Source organism: Cherax quadricarinatus, chromosome 36 (assembly GCF_038502225.1).
Source record: "Cherax quadricarinatus isolate ZL_2023a chromosome 36, ASM3850222v1, whole genome shotgun sequence".
NCBI lineage: Eukaryota > Metazoa > Arthropoda > Malacostraca > Decapoda > Parastacidae > Cherax > Cherax quadricarinatus.
The window spans coordinates 26,632,475-26,652,384 of NC_091327.1; the positions used below are offsets into that span (position 1 = coordinate 26,632,475).

Sequence of the window (19,910 nt, forward strand, 5' to 3'; positions counted from 1 at the left end):
TGATGAGCGGGGTCCCACAGGAGTCGGTCCTAGGACCAGTGATATTTCTGGTATATGTGAATGACATGATGGAAGAGATAGATTCAGAGGTGTCCCTGTTCGCAGATGATGTGAAGTTAATGAGAATTAAATCAGATGAGGACCAGGCAGCACTCCAAAGAGACCTGGACACCTGGTCCAGCAACTGGCTTCTTGAATTCAACTCTGCCAAGTGCAAAATCATGAAGATCGGAGAAGGGCAAAGAAGACCGCAGACAGAGTATAGACTAGGTGGCCAAGGACTGCAAATCTCGCTCAAGGAGAAAGATCTTAGGGTGACCATAACACCGAGCATGTCTCCGGAGGCGCACATCAACCAGATAATTGCTGCAACATACGGGCGCCTGGCAAACCTGAGAATAGCATTCCGATACCTTAGTAAGGAATCGTTCAAGACACTGTACACTGTGTACATCAGGCCCATACTGGAGTATGCAGCTCCAGTTTGGAACCCACACCTGGGCAAACACGTCAAGAAATTAGAGAAAGTGCAAAGGTTTGCAACAAGGCTAGTTCCGGAGCTCAGGGGTATGTCCTACGAAGAAAGGTTGAGGGAAATCGGACTGACGACATTGGAGGACAGGCGGGTCAGGGGATACGCGATAACGACATGCAAAATACTGCGTGGAATAGATAAGGTAGACAGAGACAGGTTGTTCCAGAGAGGGGACACAAACAAGGGGTCACAATTGGAAGCTGAAGACTCAGACGAGTCATAGGGATGTTAGGAAGTATTTCTTAAGTCATAGAGTCGTCAGGAAGTGGAATAGCCTAACAAGTGATGTAGTGGAGGCAGGAACCATACATAGCTTTAAGACGAGGTATGACGAAGCTCTGGAAGCAGAGAGAGAGAGGACCTAGTAGCGATCAGTGAAGAGGCGGGACCAGGAGCTGTCTCGACCCCTGCAACCACAATTAGGTGAGCACACAGAGACAGAGAGAAGGACACAGAGAGACAGACGCACGCACACACACACACACAGGGAGTGACCCAGTAGCAACCAGTGAAGAGGCGGGGCCAGGAGCTATGAATCGACCCCTGCAACCACAACTAGGTGAGTACAACTAGGTGAGTACAGAGAGACAGACACGGACACAGAGAGTAATGGTACGTGGCGAGGTGTCAGAGTGGGCACCTGTGACCAGCGGGGTCCCACAGGGGTCAGTCCTAGGGCCAGTGCTGTTTCTGGTATTTGTGAACGACACAACGGAAGGAATAAACTCCGAGGTGTCCCTGTTTGCAGATGACGTGCAGTTGATGAGAAGAATTCATTCGATCGAAGACCAGGCAGAACTACAAAGGGATCTGGACAGGCTGCAGACCTGGTCCAGCAATTGGCTCCTGGAGTTCAATCCCACCAAGTGCAAAGTCATGAAGATTAGGGAAGGGCAAAGAAGACCGCAGACGGAGTACAGTCTAGGGGGCCAGAGACTACAAACCTCACTCAAGGAAAAAGATCTTGGGGTGAGTATAACACCAGGCACATCTCCTGAAGCGCACATCAACCAAATAACTGCTGCAGCATATGGGCGCCTGGCAAACCTCAGAACAGCATTCCGACATCTTAATAAGGAATCGTTCAGGACCCTGTACACCGTGTACGTTAGGCCCATATTGGAGTATGCGGCACCAGTTTGAAACCCACACCTAGCCAAGCATGTAAAGAAACTAGAGAAAGTGCAAAGGTTTGCAACAAGACTAGTCCCAGAGATAAGAGGTATGTCCTACGAGGAGAGGTTAAGGGAAATCAACCTGACGACACTGGAGGACAGGAGAGATAGGGGGGACATGATAACGACATACAAAATACTGAGAGGAATTGACAAGGTGGACAAAGACTGGATGTTCCAGAGACTGGACACAGCAACACGGAGACACAGTTGGAAGCTGAAGACACAGATGAATCACAGGGATGTTAAGAAGTATTTCTTCAGCCACAGAGTAGTCAGGAAGTGGAATAGTTTAGGAAGCGATGTAGTGGAGGCAGGATCCATACATAGCTTTAAGTAGAGGTACGATAAAGCTCATGGTTCAGGGAGAGTGACCTAGTGGCGACCAGTGAAGAGGCGGGGCCAGGAGCTTGGACTCGACCTCTGCAACCTCAACTAGGTGAGTACAACTAGGCGAGTACATACACATAGGCACAGACATACACACGGACACAGGCATACACACAGGCACAGACGTACACAGACACACAAAGACAGACATAGACACACACAGACACAGACACAGAATAGTGGGAGATGGGAATGGATGGAATGAGTGAGTGGAAATCTCCCAGGAGTGTGTCAACACTTAACTGCCTTTTGTGAGAGGCGAGTGGGCTCCCCTCCTCTGTCAAGATTTATGTAATATATATATATATATATATATATATATATATATATATATATATATATATATATATATATATATATATATATATAATGTAATGTGGTGTCGAATAGGTCAAAGTGATCAATTAGCAAGAACTCGTGTAAAATTAAGTCTTTTCTAAAATTTTCTCTTATGCGTTTAAATAATTTTTTTCATTTATGTTAATGTAAAAATTAATAATTTTGTACCAAAAGAACCGTAGAAAACTTACCTAACCTTATTATAACAAGTGCAATTTAATTTAGCCTAATCCAACTAAATATGTTAATAAATATTTTAATAAACAAGCCCAATGAAATATATATTTTTCTTTAGGTTCAGAATGATTTTTTTGCGAAATTATCGCATACACAAATTTTCGCTTGCCTTATAAAAAACACATCGGCCGTCTCCCACCAAGGCAAGGTGGCCCGAGAACGAAAAGCCTTCATCTTTCACTCCATCACTGTCTTGTCAGAGGCATGCTTACACTACAGTTATAAAACTGCAACATTAACACCCCTCCTTCAGAGTGCCGGCACTGTACTTCCCATCTCCAGGACTCAAGTCCGGCCTGCCGGTTTCCCTGAATCCCTTCATAAATGTTACCTTGCTCATACTCCAACTGCACTTCAAGTCCTAAAAATCATTTGTCTCCATTCGCTCCTATCTAACACGCTCACGCATACTTGCTGGAAGTCCAAGCCCCTTGCACACAAAACCTTTACCCCCTTCCTCCAACCTCGAAGTCATTCTGTTTTGTTCCATCCTCTCTGCATGTCCGAACCACCTTAACAACCCCGCCCCAGCCCTCAGGAGAATAGTTATGGTAATCCCGCACCACCTCCTAATTTCCGGACTACGAATTATCTGCATTATATTCACACCACACATTGCCCTCAGACATGACATCACTGCCTCCAGCCTTCTCCTTGTTGCAACATTCACCACCCATGCTTCCACCCATATAAGAGCATTGGTATAACTATACTCTCATACATTTCCTTCTTTGCTTCCATGGACAAAGTTCTTTGTCTCCACTGACTACTAAGTGCACAACTCGCCTTTTTCCCCTCATCAGTTCTGTGACTCACCTCATCTTTCATAGACCCATCTGCTGACACATCCACTCCAAAATATCTGAATACATTCACATTCTCCATTCTTCCTCCAATCTGATACCCAATCTTTCGTTACTTATTTTTTTTACCCTCTTCACCTTACTCTTTCCTATATTCACTTTTAATATTCTTCTTTTACATACCCTACCAAACTCATCCGCCAACCTCTGCAACTTCTCTTCAGAATCTCCCAAAAGGACAGTGTCATCCTCAAAGAGCAGCTGTGACAACTCCCACTTTGTGTTACATTCTTTATCTTTTAACCCCACACCTCTTGCCAACACCCGAGCATTCACTTCTCTTACACCCCCATCTTTATATATATATATATATATATATATATATATATATATATATATATATATATGAAAGCGCTTGTAATTTCTCTGTTCTTTCACAGTGGTTGTTTTGCATATGTATGTATGTATGTATATATATATATATATATATATATATATATATATATATATATATATATATATATATATATATATATATATATATATATATATATATTATCGAACCTGCAGAGTGTGCAGGTTCGAATTCTGCTACAGACTGAGAGGTAATGTTTATTAATTTCGCCCCGTTTGCGAATTTCCTTTAATTTATATCCTTGTTGCTGTAGGCATTGTGATGTTTTTCTGCGTCATACAGTGTGTCAGTGTCCGTGTCTTTATGTAGTATTTGTTCTTGCTTAACAGTGCCTCTGCTATATTCCGTCTCCATGTCGTCTTGGCTCTTTTTTTTTTTATCCTCTTAGATATCACAGAAAGTATATATTGCTGGTGGTGCAGAACTGCAACTTCCTCATGGTGACAGTATGGGCATGTTGCTCTCTGATATGTATGATAATTCTATGTAACTGTATTTGTGTATACCTGAATAAATTTACTTACTTACCCTGCCTCCCTCTGTCCAACCCTGGTATTTATAGCCCGCTACTCTTGCTCCTACTTCTCCCTTCTCTGTTTCTCTTCCCTTTATCACTCCCCCTCCCTTTCTCCAATGGCAAACCCTACCATAACTTACCAGAATCAGATATGGGAGGATGTGTTGGGACGACAGACACAATAAGAGAAAACTGTGTCATTATCCATGGTGCAAGTTCCTTGAACTTGCTACTAGTACGTATATGCAATACAATATTTCCGTAACACATGTATTCTACAAGGGGGAACTGTACTAGTTCCAGCAGCAGGTGTCTGATCAATCAGGTTGGGATGGTTATGCTAGCTTGCGGTCCAAGGACAGCAAGAGCTTGCTTGATCAGGCGGTCACCAGGGAAGTGTGGCCAAAGGAAAAGCTTGGGAGGTAGGACATGATCGAAACTTGTCTCTGTCTCGTCTTCTAAACTTACTTTCCCCTCTTGTCTCTCTCCAGCTTTCTTTCTCTTATCCCCATCCCCCCTCTTCCTTCTTGTTTCTATTTTCCCTTCGTCTTTCTCATCCTCTCTTCTCAATTCCCATCTCCCCTCTTTCTCCTCCCCCCTTTTACCGCCTCTTCCTCGGCAATATTCCATATTCAGTACTGGCTGGAACAAGCTGGGTGATTGGCTGTAAAGGGGTGGAGGAGAAATTCCTAAGAGAATGAATGTGTTATATTTAGTCAGTTTAAAGTTCGAGCGAAGTCCCTGACTCCTTCACTGAGTCCTTTCCCTTCTTTCTGATTATAAGTGAAAACAACAGTGACGTGAGTAGCACGTGAGTAAAAACGTTTTCAACATTTCACTTTTTGTTTATATTTTTTCTCAAGGGAGTTCAGTTTAGGATTTTAGACTTTCCCAGTAAAGTAAGTCTCTGAGGAGTTTTGTGGAGGTAGTGAAGGTTAGCTCAGTTCTCCGGGTCTACAACTTCACCTCATATCCAAGTACCTTAGAGTAGCATTATTTTTGCTCTGTAGGTTCTGGTACTTGTTATTCAGGTTGTTGTTTTCTCTGCAGTGTAGTAACACTGTTGATTATTGAACGTAAGCTCTTCCGTCCTGGTTATTACTGTGTCCCTCATATTCCGCTTTTGCTTGATCGAGGGGTCTGATTGTCTTCTGTATTCTGTTGTAGGTCTACCTGGAGGTCGTTCCGGGGGTCAGCGCTTGACCCAATTGAACATCGTTCTGTTTTCTTTGTTGATCCCACTCGTACTAATTCTAGTACCGTGCGATAATTTCCATCTTTAAGTTGTATATGAGAAAGAATTGGGGCGAGCACTGTGCCCTGAGGAACCGAACTACTGATTGTGGCTACCTCTAGTTTCATTTTGTGACTTTTCGGGTCCAATTTATTAGAAAGTTTAAAATTCGCCTGATGCCTTTTCCAATTTACAACTTTTGCACGAATTTTGTGTGCTATTCCAGAATGATCACAGTTATTGAAGGCTCTCACAAGGTACACCTCCCCTTGTATTTTATAATTTGTTTTCTGGGCTCACTCGGGGCAGTTCCATGAAACAACACTCAGAGACAGCAATATTTTTAAGACATTAGGCAATTTTTTTAAAGCTTAATGCAGTAAAATTTGCATCTTTGTCAATATATCAAACATTATATACATATATATATATACATTATATATATATATATATATATATATATATATATATATATATATATATATATATATATATATATATAAAATATATATATATATATATAAATATATATATATATTTTTTTATTATTTTATTATTATCACACCGGCCGATTCCCACCAAGGCAGGGTGGCCCGAAAAAGAAAAACTTTCACCATCATTCACTCCATCACTGTCTTGCCAGAAGGGTGCTTTACACTACAGTTTTTAAACTGCAACATTAACACCCCTCCTTCAGAGTGCAGGCACTGTACTTCCCATCTCCAGGACTCAAGTCCGGCCTGCCGGTTTCCCTGAATCCCTTCATAAATGTTACTTTGCTCACACTCCAACAGCACGTCAAGTATTAAAAACCATTTGTCTCCATTCACTCCTATCAAACACGCTCACGCATGCCTGCTGGAAGTCCAAGCCCCTCGCACACAAAACCTCCTTTACCCCCTCCCTCCAACCCTTCCTAGGCCGACCCCTACCCCGCCTTCCTTCCACTACAGACTGATACACTCTTGAAGTCATTCTGTTTCGCTCCATTCTCTCTACATGTCCGAACCACCTCAACAACCCTTCCTCAGCCCTCTGGACAACAGTTTTGGTAATCCCGCACCTCCTCCTAACTTCCAAACTACGAATTCTCTGCATTATATTCACACCACACATTGCCCTCAGACATGACATCTCCACTGCCTCCAGCCTTCTCCTCGCTGCAACATTCATCACCCACGCTTCACACCCATATAAGAGCGTTTGTAAAACTATACTCTCATACATTCCCCTCTTTGCCTCCAAGGACAAAGTTCTTTGTCTCCACAGACTCCTAAGTGCACCACTCACTCTTTTTCCCTCATCAATTCTATGATTCACCTCATCTTTCATAGACCCATCCGCTGACACGTCCACTCCCAAATATCTGAATACGTTCACCTCCTCCATACTCTCTCCCTCCAATCTGATATTCAATCTTTCATCACCTAATCTTTTTGTTATCCTCATAACCTTACTCTTTCCTGTATTCACCTTTAATTTTCTTCTTTTGCACACCCTACCAAATTCATCCACCAATCTCTGCAACTTCTCTTCAGAATCTCCCAAGAGCACAGTGTCATCAGCAAAGAGCAGCTGTGACAACTCCCACTTTGTGTGTGATTCTTTATCTTTTAACTCCACGCCTCTTGCCAAGACCCTCGCATTTACTTCTCTTACAACCCCATCTATAAATATATTAAACAACCACGGTGACATCACACATCCTTGTCTAAGGCCTACTTTTACTGGGAAAAAATTTCCCTCTTTCCTACATACTCTAACTTGAGCCTCACTATCCTCGTAAAAACTCTTCACTGCTTTCAGTAACCTACCTCCTACACCATACACTTGCAACATCTGCCACATTGCCCCCCTATCCACCCTGTCATACGCCTTTTCCAAATCCATAAATGCCACAAAGACCTCTTTAGCCTTATCTAAATACTGTTCACTTATATGTTTCACTGTAAACACCTGGTCCACACACCCCCTACCTTTCCTAAAGCCTCCTTGTTCATCTGCTATCCTATTCTCCGTCTTACTCTTAATTCTTTCAATTATAACTCTACCATACACTTTACCAGGTACACTCAACAGACTTATCCCCCTATAATTTTTGCACTCTCTTTTATCCCCTTTGCCTTTATACAAAGGAACTATGCATGCTCTCTGCCAATCCCTAGGTACCTTACCCTCTTCCATACATTTATTAAACAATTGCACCAACCACTCCAAAACTATATCCCCACCTGCTTTTAACATTTCTATCTTTATCCCATCAATCCCGGCTGCCTTACCCCCTTTCATTTTACCTACTGCCTCACGAACTTCCCCCACACTCACAACTGGCTCTTCCTCACTCCTACAAGATGTTATTCCTCCTTGCCCTATACACGAAATCACAGCTTCCCTATCTTCATCAACATTTAACAATTCCTCAAAATATTCCCTCCATCTTCCCAATACCTCTAACTCTCCATTTAATAACTCTCCTCTCCTATTTTTAACTGACAAATCCATTTGTTCTCTAGGCTTTCTTAACTTGTTAATCTCACTCCAAAACTTTTTCTTATTTTCAACAAAATTTGTTGATAACATCTCACCCACTCTCTCATTTGCTCTCTTTTTACATTGCTTCACCACTCTCTTAACCTCTCTCTTTTTCTCCATATACTCTTCCCTCCTTGCATCACTTCTACTTTGTAAAAACTTCTCATATGCTAACTTTTTCTCCCTTACTACTCTCTTTACATCATCATATATATATATATACATATATATATACATATATTTATATATATATATACATATTTATACATATATACATATATATATATATATATATATATATATATAGTGCCGAATAGGTAAAATTAGTCATTTAGCAAGAATTCGTTTAAAGTTAAGTGCTTTCTAAAATTTTCTCTTATACTTTTAAATATATATTTTTTCATTTATATTAATGTAAAAAAAAAATAATAATTTTGTACCAAAAGAATCATAGAAAACTTACCTAACCTTATTATAACAAGCGCAATTTAACTTACCCTAATCCAAGTAAATATATTTTAGATAAGTTTACAATAATTTAATAAGCAAACACAATGAAATATATTTTTTTTCGTTATGTTCAGCATGAGTTTTGCGAAATTATTACATGCACAAATTTTCACTTGCCTTATTCGGCAAGAAGAGCGTTGTCATTTAAGCCAAAATCGCAAGTTTTACCTATTCGGCACAACGTATATATGATCTCGTCTATTTTGCATAACTTATTTACGGTCATCCATGATACCCGGAACTCACGACTTGGAGGTGACTGCTCTTAATTCAAAAAATAATTGTGAAGTGTTTAACACGGAAATGCTGAGTTGTGCAGTGTTCTGGTGGTGGAGGTAAGGTGAAGATGACCTCTCGTTAGTTACCCACGAGTTCATTGTCTTGACAGCTCCTCAAGGCGGTAATGTGAGCAACTAATTTAAACTTTGAGAGAGTTGAGCCGGGGTCAAGGCGAGGCTTACACGGTCGTGGAGAGGTTGGCAGTTATCTCACTAAAACTGGAGGTTGTTTGAAGGTAATTAGTGTTGGTGAGAGTGAGGCTGTCTGTCACTCTCTCCTCTTCCCTTACGTCTTTTACACCCAGTTGTGTCTTTTTCTGTGCTGTTCTTTCTCAGGTTAGCTCTGTCTCCGCGTGTTCTAGTGCCACAGTGCCCACAGGCAGAGAGAAAGAAAAGACAGTTGCAGAAAGGAACTTTATTAAGAAATTTCGCTCCTGGAATAGACGAAACGTCTCAGTGAAGTTCCTTTCCGAAATTTTTGTTTTCTAACCCGAGTTTGTGAAGTTCAAGCGTAGTTTCGTGTCAGAAAATATCCCACACTATTACGAAACGTCAAAATGTGTAATAAAATCACTTTTTAGCACATTTTACTATATTACATATTAAAAAAGTTGAAAAGTGCATTAACTTCAGGTTGACTAGTGTTGTTTGCCTCTGTTTGCTTTAGAATTCGTATCTTGAGTCCGACTTTATACGTTACATTTTGGACGGGTCTACTTCCTGCAGCCGCTACGTTACGGATGTCTTTATTATAGTTCTTTGCCTAATTTGGGTGTGGTTTGTTGTGTGTCTGTTATCTCGTTCTAGTCTTTAATGTCCTCTTAGGATCTACAAATTTTGTGTCATATCTAGTTGCTAGTTGAGAGCTTTCGGTTCTGTTGAGCCATGTGAGACCTCTACACTGCTATTAGATGCTGAAATATTGTTTAGCGCACTTCATATAGGTTACCTGTAGTCGCTTCCTGTGTGAATATTTGGTGCCAGTCCCTCCAGAATCTTCCAGGCGTAGAATATCGTGTATCTTTCTCGCCTACGTCCTAAGGAGTATTGTTTGTTAGACTTGAAACGCTCTCAGTAATTTAACTGCTTGACTTGACTGTGCAGGTTCTCTGTACATTCTCCAGTTCTGCAGTTTTGCTTTCCTTGAAGGGGGGCCCTTAGTATACACTAATATTCCAATCGAGAGAGGAAGAGTAACCTGGCTGGGCATCTCTTGTTTCAGAAGCATTTTTCTTGCGGCTACAATAACAACGTTGTTGTGATGCTTGAATGCAAGATCCTCTGACATTATTATGTCATAATCTTTCACATTAGACTTCAGCTTTATGAGGCGATTTGAGTTATCTTACTCCGAATTCCTCATTCCCTCAATTTTACTGTAACGTAGCTATAGTAAAATATTGAACATGTGACTGATTCTTCATACTGTAACGTAGTACTGGAATTTGCCCTCATTAAGCATCTTGTTGTCAGTGGCCCATTGGAAAACTTGGTTGACGGCTTGGAGGTTCGCTGTATCTTCAGTGGCTGCCACTCTTATGCAAATTCTTGTATCATCTACAATATTACTTGAGCATTCCAGTACTATTGCACGTGCCCTTGGAGATTAAACATGATGTCTACTGCCAGGTCCTTTTCCTGACATTTAGAGTTGATGCTTTCCTAGGCGGTGCGTTGTCTTCATTCTTCTTCCTCAATAGCCACATACTAATGAACAGGCAATCGAACCGAGCTTTGAGTTGCAGGCCTTACTCTGTACCACCCAGCCACAGTAATTTTTGGTAGAAAAAAAAATCCACATCTTTTACTTCAGCAACATGTTGCACCAGTCTTTTTGAGTTGTGCAGCAAGTGTTCTTTCCCACGACAGGCACCTAATTATTCGCTCTTCAAAATCAAATGATCAATAAATTTCAAGTCGTAGTGACCAATTACCTGGAGTTTACCTGGAGAGAGTTTACCTGGAGAGAGTTCTGGGGGTCAACGCCCCCGCGGCCCGGTCTGTGATCAGGCCTCCTGGTCACAGTCAGTGAGTAAACGAAAAGCTGCACCGTCTGCCGCTCCTATGGCTCGTAGGTGTTGTGTGTTCTAGCACAGGGTCTTTCCTGTCACCCAGTGCACCAGCTACCATCTTTGTATCAGTCTCGAGCGAAATGCTGTGCTGCTTAGTGCATGCTAGATGTGTATAATGCCTTCTCTGACCGTCCGTTGTCAGTCTGTGTGAAGCTTCTCGTTAAGTTACAAGACAGGATTTGACATTGTTGACCCCGTGCCGCTGCTCTCTGATGCATGTATCTCGCATGTAGGACCTGTCAGGGATACTTGTGTGGTTAAGTGCTTCCTGGTTGTCTTCGGTACTGATATTGCATTACCCAGGTTTGTGGAAAACATGCCTAAAGCTTCAGTGCCACGAGCGTGAGTGCCACAGATAAAAACAAATAAAAACAAAATAAAAACACAGGTGTTGATGGCACGGACGTGGATGCCACAGATGAGTACCACAGACGTCAGTGCTACAGGTGTTGGTGGCACAGGTGTTGGTGGCACAGGTGTTGGTGGCACAGGCGTGAGTGTCACAAGTGCAGGTGGACCCACCGAATAATTCTGATTATTCAGCTCGCACCAGAGGAACCGTTGTGTTCATAGGCGCAGTGAACATGTTGAACACCGTCCTGTTTTCTTAATGCTTTTCTATTTCAGGGGAAGCGAGAGAGATCCCACCACCCCTCTTCCACCCATTCCCTATCCTCGTTCCTATCCCTCCTTCCTTTTCTTCAGCCTCCTACCTCTCCTGCCACTTCTTCCTCCTCTTCCCTCTTCCTTTTCCTGCTCTTCTTTTCCCTTCCTTCTCTCTTCCTAGTCTTCCCTGCTGCACCTCTCAGGTGTTATAACTCATGGTTGTTTACTGCTCAGGTTGAGTCATTGGGCCTCTAGGCCTGGGAAGAGCTCCTATTGCTCCATCATGTTTTCATTACTGCCAAATGGAGATAAATTGGCAGCTGTGGCGCCCACAGCTGCCATCAAGGAGAGTGGAAGTTACTCTCAGTGTGAGCCAAGTTGTGGCTCGTGCAGAGTTTTGTAACTTGTAGCATCGTGGATACACGAGAAGTGTCTTAAAGCTGTCAGTTTCCTTGTTGTTCTACCTGTCAGTTTCGGTAGTTTAGAAACTGTAGTAGAATCCAGTGATCACTGCCCCGCGGCGCTAGACCAGGTCTCCTTGTTGATCCGGTTAACAAGGCTGTTAGTGTTGCACGCAGTCCAACTTAGGCACAACAGCCCAGATGAGGTGTGTTGCCATGGAAAACTTGTCACTGTTTCTGCTGTTTCTTTTCCATACTCGTAAAAGTCTTCCCACTCAGACCGCTAAGTCTAACACTGGTAAGCCAATGGTCGCTGTTGCCGTGGCCCACCACAGTTCCATCGGCCACCCCACCTTCATGTGTCCCTTAACACAGTCTTGCCGTGGTCTACCATAGTGTCATCAGCTCCATGGAACGGGTCATCTTGTGACAGAACCCCGTATCAGGTGATTTTGTTCTGACGAATAAACCAAAAACATAACACGCTGTTCAAGTGGTGACTAGTTCCAACTGCTTAAATATGGAAAGAATTATCTCAAAAGAAGCACTGTATACAAGGAACATGTGAAGGAACATCATATTGTGTTCTGCGGCCCATTGGGAAACATAGTTTAAATCAGTTTGGAGATTTGCCATGTTTTCAGTGGATGACATTCATGCAGATTCTACTATCTTTAGCAAAGGAAGACACGGTTCTGTGGTTTACATCTTTGTATATGTCAGATATGAGGATAAGAAAAAGGATGGGGGCGAGTATTGTAGCAGCCTCTGACTCTGTTTACCATTACTCTGTGTTCTTTTGGTTAGGAAGTTAAAAATCCATCCACCCACTTTTCCCAGTTAATCCTGTAGCACACATTTTGTGCTCTATTACACCATGATCGCGCTTGTCGAAGGCTTTTTCAGAGTCAGTGTATACAGAAATTTGGCATACATTGACAAGGATTTAAATCTCGTACCTGAAAAATTCGCGCGGATTGTCGATCTTTAGTCTGATTATCGGCTTACTAAACAGTCGTATTGCGACTTCAGTATCTCACTCATTTCTTTGATATCGTTCGTGTAAGTTCCTTCTTGTTTGAGTAAGGGCCCGATACTGCGTGTGGTTTTTCCTTTTTTTTTTTTAAATGAAAACAGATTTGGGCAGAAATCTTTAGATTTTCCATAGAAGTTGTTGATCCTCTTCTCCGAGAATGAGGTTCCCCAAATAAAAACACAAGTACCGACAGGAATTGATAGAGTGGACAGGGACAGACTGCTGGATAGGCGGGAAACAGGCATACGAGGGCGCAGCTTTCATTACTGGAAGTTAAAAACAGAGGAGTAACAAGAATGTTATGAAATATTTCTTCAGCTTCAGAATGGACAAGCAGTGGAAAGACCTGGACATTCTGTACATTCTGTCCGTCGTGCCTTCTGTACGCCCGCCCTTCCTCCCGCCCGCCCAACCTCCCAGTGGTAGCGCCTCGCTGATCAAAGCGCACGGAAAGGCTGTCCAAAGAAGTTTTCACTGTAAATAATTCTTGTAACCAACAATACTGTGTCTAGGAGCCGAGTTTGTGTGGGGGTGTGGGGTGGTGCTTGGTGAGTTGGTGCTTGGGGAGGGACGAGGTGTGTTTTGTGCCCGTGTATTACTCTGTTTGCTTACGTGTCTTTCTAAACCAACTTGTCGGTATTTATTACCAAGGTTTATACCATTACTCTGTTCTCCCTCTCCTGTGAGTGTACTTGCCTCATGTGTTTCCAGGGGTCGTGTCATAGCTCCTGGCTCCGACCCTTAAGTGTTATGCCTTGAAACTGGGTTTCCTATTTCTGTCTGTCTGGTGAGTTGGGCATCTTGGCTGCTGATCTTCACACCCTAGTTCTTTTAGGGGACTCAAGCCTCTATAGAGAACACGTGGTAAATTATCCTGTGGGAGCTGACTTTTATCCAGAAGTTATAGGAGGGGGAGGGGGAAGTGGACGCCTTTATAAGCTCCAGGAAAAAGTTAAAAGGAGATTCTTGGCAAAATTTTTAAAGGGGGTGGACCGGTTAAGCTCTAGCTGTGGGTCACCATATGACTAAGAACCTCGTCAGGATCACTTGTCCTGTTTCCTGACAAACCTAACCTAACTCTAGCTAAGAGGGAGACTTGGTGAGGAGCCATGGCTGGGCATAGAGCTGGATGCTATGTATGAGGACTTAGTGTTCAGACTCTGTCGGAGACAGAGCCGAGGCTGTGAGAATTCTTTTTGGTATGATCTACAAAGCATTTTTTTTTTTACTGTTAGTATATATATGTTCAGTTTCGTCAGCTAATTCTATTCTCCCATCTCAGTATTCTTGCATCTTCCTCAGTTATCCAAGTATCAGATCCCTTTCTCATTTACCAGGTATATTAATGCACACAGTTGTCCATTAAATGCGCACAGGTGTCCGTTGAATGCACACAGGTGTCCCTCCAAGACACACCTGCGTCCTTCCGACACCTAGGTATTGCTTAAATAAAAGTGAAATCGGATGGCTTTTTCGTGCCTCTCCCAGTTTACTGATTATTTCTAAAAAAGGAAAAAGGGCCGGGGCGTGGGGGCGTTGACCCCCGGAAACATCTCTGGTATCCTTCAGGCTCCAGGTATAGAGGAGACAAATGACAGGCAGTTGAGACACTGAAGATCGCCGGACAGTTAGTTTCTTCCAGAGTGGTCACAATTAAAACTCGCACGGCATCATCTGTCACTGTTTCTACATGTATCAGCTGTCACTGTTTCTACATGTATCAGTTGTTACTGTTCAACATGTGTCAGCTGTCACTGTTTCTACAACATGTATTATCTGTCACTGTTTCTACAACGTGTATCAGCTGTCACTGTTTCTACAACATGTATTATCTGTCACTGTTTCTGCAACATGTATCAGCTGTCACTGTTTCTACAACGTGTATCAGCTGTCACTGTTTCTACAACATGTATTATCTGTCACTGTTTCTACAACGTGTATCAGCTGTCACTGTTTCTACAACGTGTATCAGTTGTCACTGTTTCTACAACATGTATCAGCTGTCACTGTTTCTACAACATGTATCAGCTGTCACTGTTTCTACAACGTGTATCAGCTGTCACTGTTTCTACAACATGTGTCAGCTATCACTGCTTCTACATATATCAGTTGTCACTGTTTCTACAACATGTATCAGCTGTCAATGTTTCTACAACAGGTTTTGAAAGTTATTTTTTTGTATTGAATATTTTTGCGTAAGCAGTGTAGATTAGTTCGTTTATTGTAACAACTCAGTGGCTGCAGCAACACATGGGTCAACAGTGAATCAGAGTTTGCAACAACAGAAGGCTCAACAGTAACGGTGCCTCGTGGCCTGGTGGCTGAAGCTCTCGCTTCACACGTCGACGGTCTGGGTTCTATTCCAGGTGAGGGTAGAAACATTGGACGTGTTTCCCTACACCGGTTGTCTATGTTCCCCATCAGTAAAATGGGTACCTGGGTGTCAGTCGACCGGTGTGGGTCGCATCTTGGGACAAAACTGACCTAATTTGCCCGAAATGCTCTGCATAACGAGCTGCTTTCTATATAGTATGTCATGATGTCAGCTAGACCTGTATACCTTGTACATGTACCTGTAGAAATAAAGTAACTCGGGTCAGATCACTGACAGTGATAAGGAAATGTGTGAAATTTTTAACTCTTATTTCCTCTCAGTTTTTACGCAGGAAGATACTAGCGAAATTCCAGAAATTATGTAGAACACAACGCGAATAAACTATGAATGATTTGGGTAACTAGTGACATGGTCCTCAGACAGATAGAGCAATTAAAACAGAACAAATCTCCAGACCCTGATGAACTGTTTGCAAGGACTTTAAAGGAATGTGAAGAGGAGCTTAGCAAACCTTTGGCTAGTCTTTTCAACATATCACTACAAACTGGCATAGTGCCGGACAAGTGGAAAATGGCAAATGTAATACCTATTTACAAAGCAGCAGACAGGTCCTTAGATTCGAACTATAGACCAGTAAGCCTTACCTCTATAGTGGGAAAATTTATCAAATCAATAATTGCCGAGGCCATTCATAGCCATCTTGAGAGGCATGAATTGATTAATGAATCTCAGCACGGTTTTACAAAGGGGCGTTCCTGCCTTACGAATTAACCAACTTTTTTCACCAAGGTATTTGAGGAGGTAGATCATGGTAATGAATATGATAGTGTATATGGACTTCAGTAAGGCTTTTGATAGAGTTCCACATCAGAGGCTATTGAAGAAACTTGCACAAGGAATAGGGGGAAATTTTTTCCTGGGTAGAGGTATGGTTGACAGATAGGCAGCAGAGAGTTTGCATCAATGGGGAGAAATAAGAGTGGGGGCTCGTCAAGAGTGGTGTTCCACAGGGGTCAGTGTTGGGCCCTTTGTTGTTCACACTTTAAATAAACGAATTGATGAGGAAATAAACAGCGACATAAGGCAGTTTGCTGGTGACACCAAAATAGGTCGCCTAATTCATTCAGATGAGGACAGAACACTCCAAGAAGATTTGAATAGACTGATGGAGTGGTCGGAGAAGTGGCAGATGCAGTTTCATATAGACAAATGCAAAGTTCTAAACATTGGACAGGAAAATAACCATGCCAAATATAAACTAAATAATGTAGATCTTAATATTACTGGTTGCGAAAAGGATTTGGGAGTTTTAGCTAGCAGTAATCTAAAACCAAGACAACAGTGCACAAGTGTTCGCAGTAAAGCGAACAGAATCCTGGCTTCGTATCAAGGAGCATAAATAATAGGAGTCCTCAGGTTATTCTTCAATTCTATACATTTATATCTTTGGTTAGGCCTCATTTAGATTATGCTGCACAATTCTGGTCACCGCATTATAGAATGGATACAAATGCTCTGGAAAATGTACAGAGGAGGATGGTAGAGTTGATCCCATGTATCAGAAATCTTTCCTATGAGGATAGACCGAGGGCCCTGAATCTGCACACTCTAGAAAGGAGTAGAATTAGGGGTGATACGATTGAGGTGTATAAATGGAAAACGGGAATAAATGAAAGGAATATAGTGTTAAAAATATCTAGTCAAGACAGGACTCACAATGGTGAGTCCTGGTTTTAAGTTGGAAAAATTCAGATTCAGGAACGATATAGGAAAACACTGGTTTGGTAATAGAGTTGTGTGGGAGTGGAACAAACTCCTGAGTACCGTCATAGAAGCTAAGACGTTGTGCCGTTTTAAAAATAGGTTAGATAAATACATGAGTGGGTGTGAGTTGGACCTGACTAGCTTGTGCTAATAGGTCTGATGCCTTTCCCTTTCCATTAGTGGATGTGACCTGACCTGACTAGGTGAGTCATTGGTTTAAGCCGGGAGGTGACTTGGACCTGCCTCGCATGGGCCAGTAGGCCTGCTTCAGTGTTCCTTCTTTCTTATGTTCTTATTAATAACCCAGGATTTATTTCCTGGGTTACAATGAGTGTCTAGCTGGTCCTTGCGTTGATACAGGAAGCTCTCTCATCTATTCCATAGTGTTTTTTTTTTTTTTTGGAAAATGTAATTGAAAAAAAGTACATCTAAAAATTGAAGAGCATATACTGTGAAGGTTTTTTCCACGAGTTATTCAGTTTTGGATGACTGCTTCAACCGGATTGACAAATAAAAAAAATACACTGTACGTGAGCTTTGAGAGAGCTTACACGAGTGCCAGTGATATCTGGGTACCGTGAAGACCATTGTTTTGTATGGTGTGTGTGTGTGTGTGTGTGTGTGTGTGTGTGTGTGTGTGTGTGTGTGTGTGTGTGTGTGTGTGTGTGTGTGTGTGTGTGTGTGTGTGTGCGCGCGCGCGCGCTTCTTGTAGCCTGACCTTCGAGGTTATTGTCCCATGCTGCGAGTGCTGTCATAGAAAATGTGACTTTGTTCCATTGTTGTGGTCAACTATGTTAGTAACATGAAAAAGAATGAGAAGAAAAAGGAAACAAGAATATGAAAAAAAGTAAAGAAAAAACAAAAGAAAATACTACTACTACTACTAATAATAATAATAATAAAAATAATTATTTAGGCTTATCAAGTCATCGTCATTCTCATCATCCTTACCATTATAATCAATCTTCATCTTCATTAATCTTTTATTTTTTTTTTTCCCCCTCTTCCTCTTTCCTCTTTTTTCTCTACGTCTTCGTGTGTCTCCCGTACAGGAGCGGTCTGAACGCCAGCAACAGCAGTCTGAGGGTAGCTAGGAAGCTCAACAATGTCACCAAGGACTCTGGAGACACCGTCAAGCTCAAGTGTGAGTTTACCGGTGACCCTCCTCCAACACGTTTCAAGTGGTACAAGAATGAAGCTCCAGTCATCGAGGAGAAAGGGCGAGTCAACGACAGGAAGTAAGTGGTTTGTGTTGCCAGTAGGTGATGTTACTTGTGTTGCCAGTAGGTGATGTTACTTGTGTTGTCAGTGAGTGGTGTGGCTTGCCGGTGAGTGTTGTGGGTGTCAGTGATTCGTGTAAATTTGTGCTGTTTGACGGAAGGGGATTAGTGTTTGCGTCTGTGTGTATAATTACCGATTTCAGTTTTCAGTGTGTGTACTCGTGCGTGTGTGCGCGCGCATGTGTCCTTGCATGCATGCCTGCGTGTACTCGCCTATTTGTACTCGCCTATTTGTGGTTGCAGGAGTCGAGTTCACGCTTCTGGCTCTCTTGCCACCTCTTGGGCCCTATCATTCCTATTCTTAAAACTATGTATGGAGCCTGCATCCACTACTACTACTACATCCAGGTCATTCCACTTCCTGACTATTATTAGGTGAAAAAATACTGTTATCCCTGTGGCTTTGTGTCTCTTTCATCTGCTGCTCACCTCTGTCGCTGTCACTATCACTGGTGTTTCTTCTGTTTTCCCTGAATACAGCTTTAAATTGTTTGGCTCCTCACAGAATTGTTTCCCGTGAGCTCTCCTCTTACTCCTCCCCCAGTTTTATGACTGTCTTTCACTATTGTCTTTCTTGTAGTGTGACTGAAAATTTTGTTTCTGATCTGGCTTCTGCTGGTACGTCTTTATCAAGTTCTTGCGCAGTTTTTGTTTCCCTTGCATATTCGCTCTGTTTTTTCTGCTTCTCTGTTTTCTTTTGTCCTTCGCTTTCTGTATATTTTCCACGCATTTCTTGTTTTCCAGCTCTACAGCTTTCGTTGAACAATGGGCTAGCTTTATTTCATGTGTGTGTGTGTGTGTGTGTGTGTGTGTGTGTGTGTGTGTGTGTGTGTGTGTGTGTGTGCGTGCGTGCGTGCGCGCGCGCTTACGTAAAGAAACAATGGCTGTGTAAGTGCAAAAGGGAGATAGGGTGTTTGTCACTGAGAAGCACTGTGATAATATCAACAATTCAACATATTGACCTCTGTAATTACAACTGTTTTAAATTATGTAACCTTAACATCACCTGAGTAATGTCGTCTCATAACCCTTAAAGGACCAGCGAATGGTACATTTACAGCAGCATTCGCTCTCCTTTTTCACAGGTACAGACTTAAGACAGACGGTGTGCAGGTGTATGGAACGAAGTTGATCATCAAGGACTTGGAGATCCACGACAAGGGTTACTACAAATGTGAGGCCACCAACGGCGAGGAGAAGGTCGAGTCCACTGGTATCCTCATCGTCAAACCCGGACAGTGGCGTACGTAAAGTTAATTTTTATATATATGTTCAAGTTGATGAGATATGATGTAGTGTGCAATGATACCAATATTCTAGACCACGTATTGGTGGATTAAAGGATGGTGGGTAGACTTCTGGATGTGCATGGTTTTAGAGGAGCAACTGATGTGTCAGACAGGTAAGAGAGAAGTGAATGAACTAAAGCAGCTATTAGTAGAAAGGTGAGG

General features: G+C 42.3%; 1 protein-coding gene across 1 annotated transcript in view; it reads left to right on the plus strand.

The window, feature by feature from the left end:
- The window catches only part of LOC128691301 (tyrosine-protein kinase transmembrane receptor Ror), a 250,972-nt gene that overhangs the window by 132,252 nt on the left and 98,810 nt on the right, over positions 1-19,910 (plus strand). The window contains exons 4-5 of the mRNA XM_053780126.2: positions 18,232-18,417; positions 19,545-19,702. Coding sequence (XP_053636101.1) covers positions 18,232-18,417; positions 19,545-19,702 — 344 coding nt within the window. The remainder of the gene's footprint in view (positions 1-18,231; positions 18,418-19,544; positions 19,703-19,910) is intronic.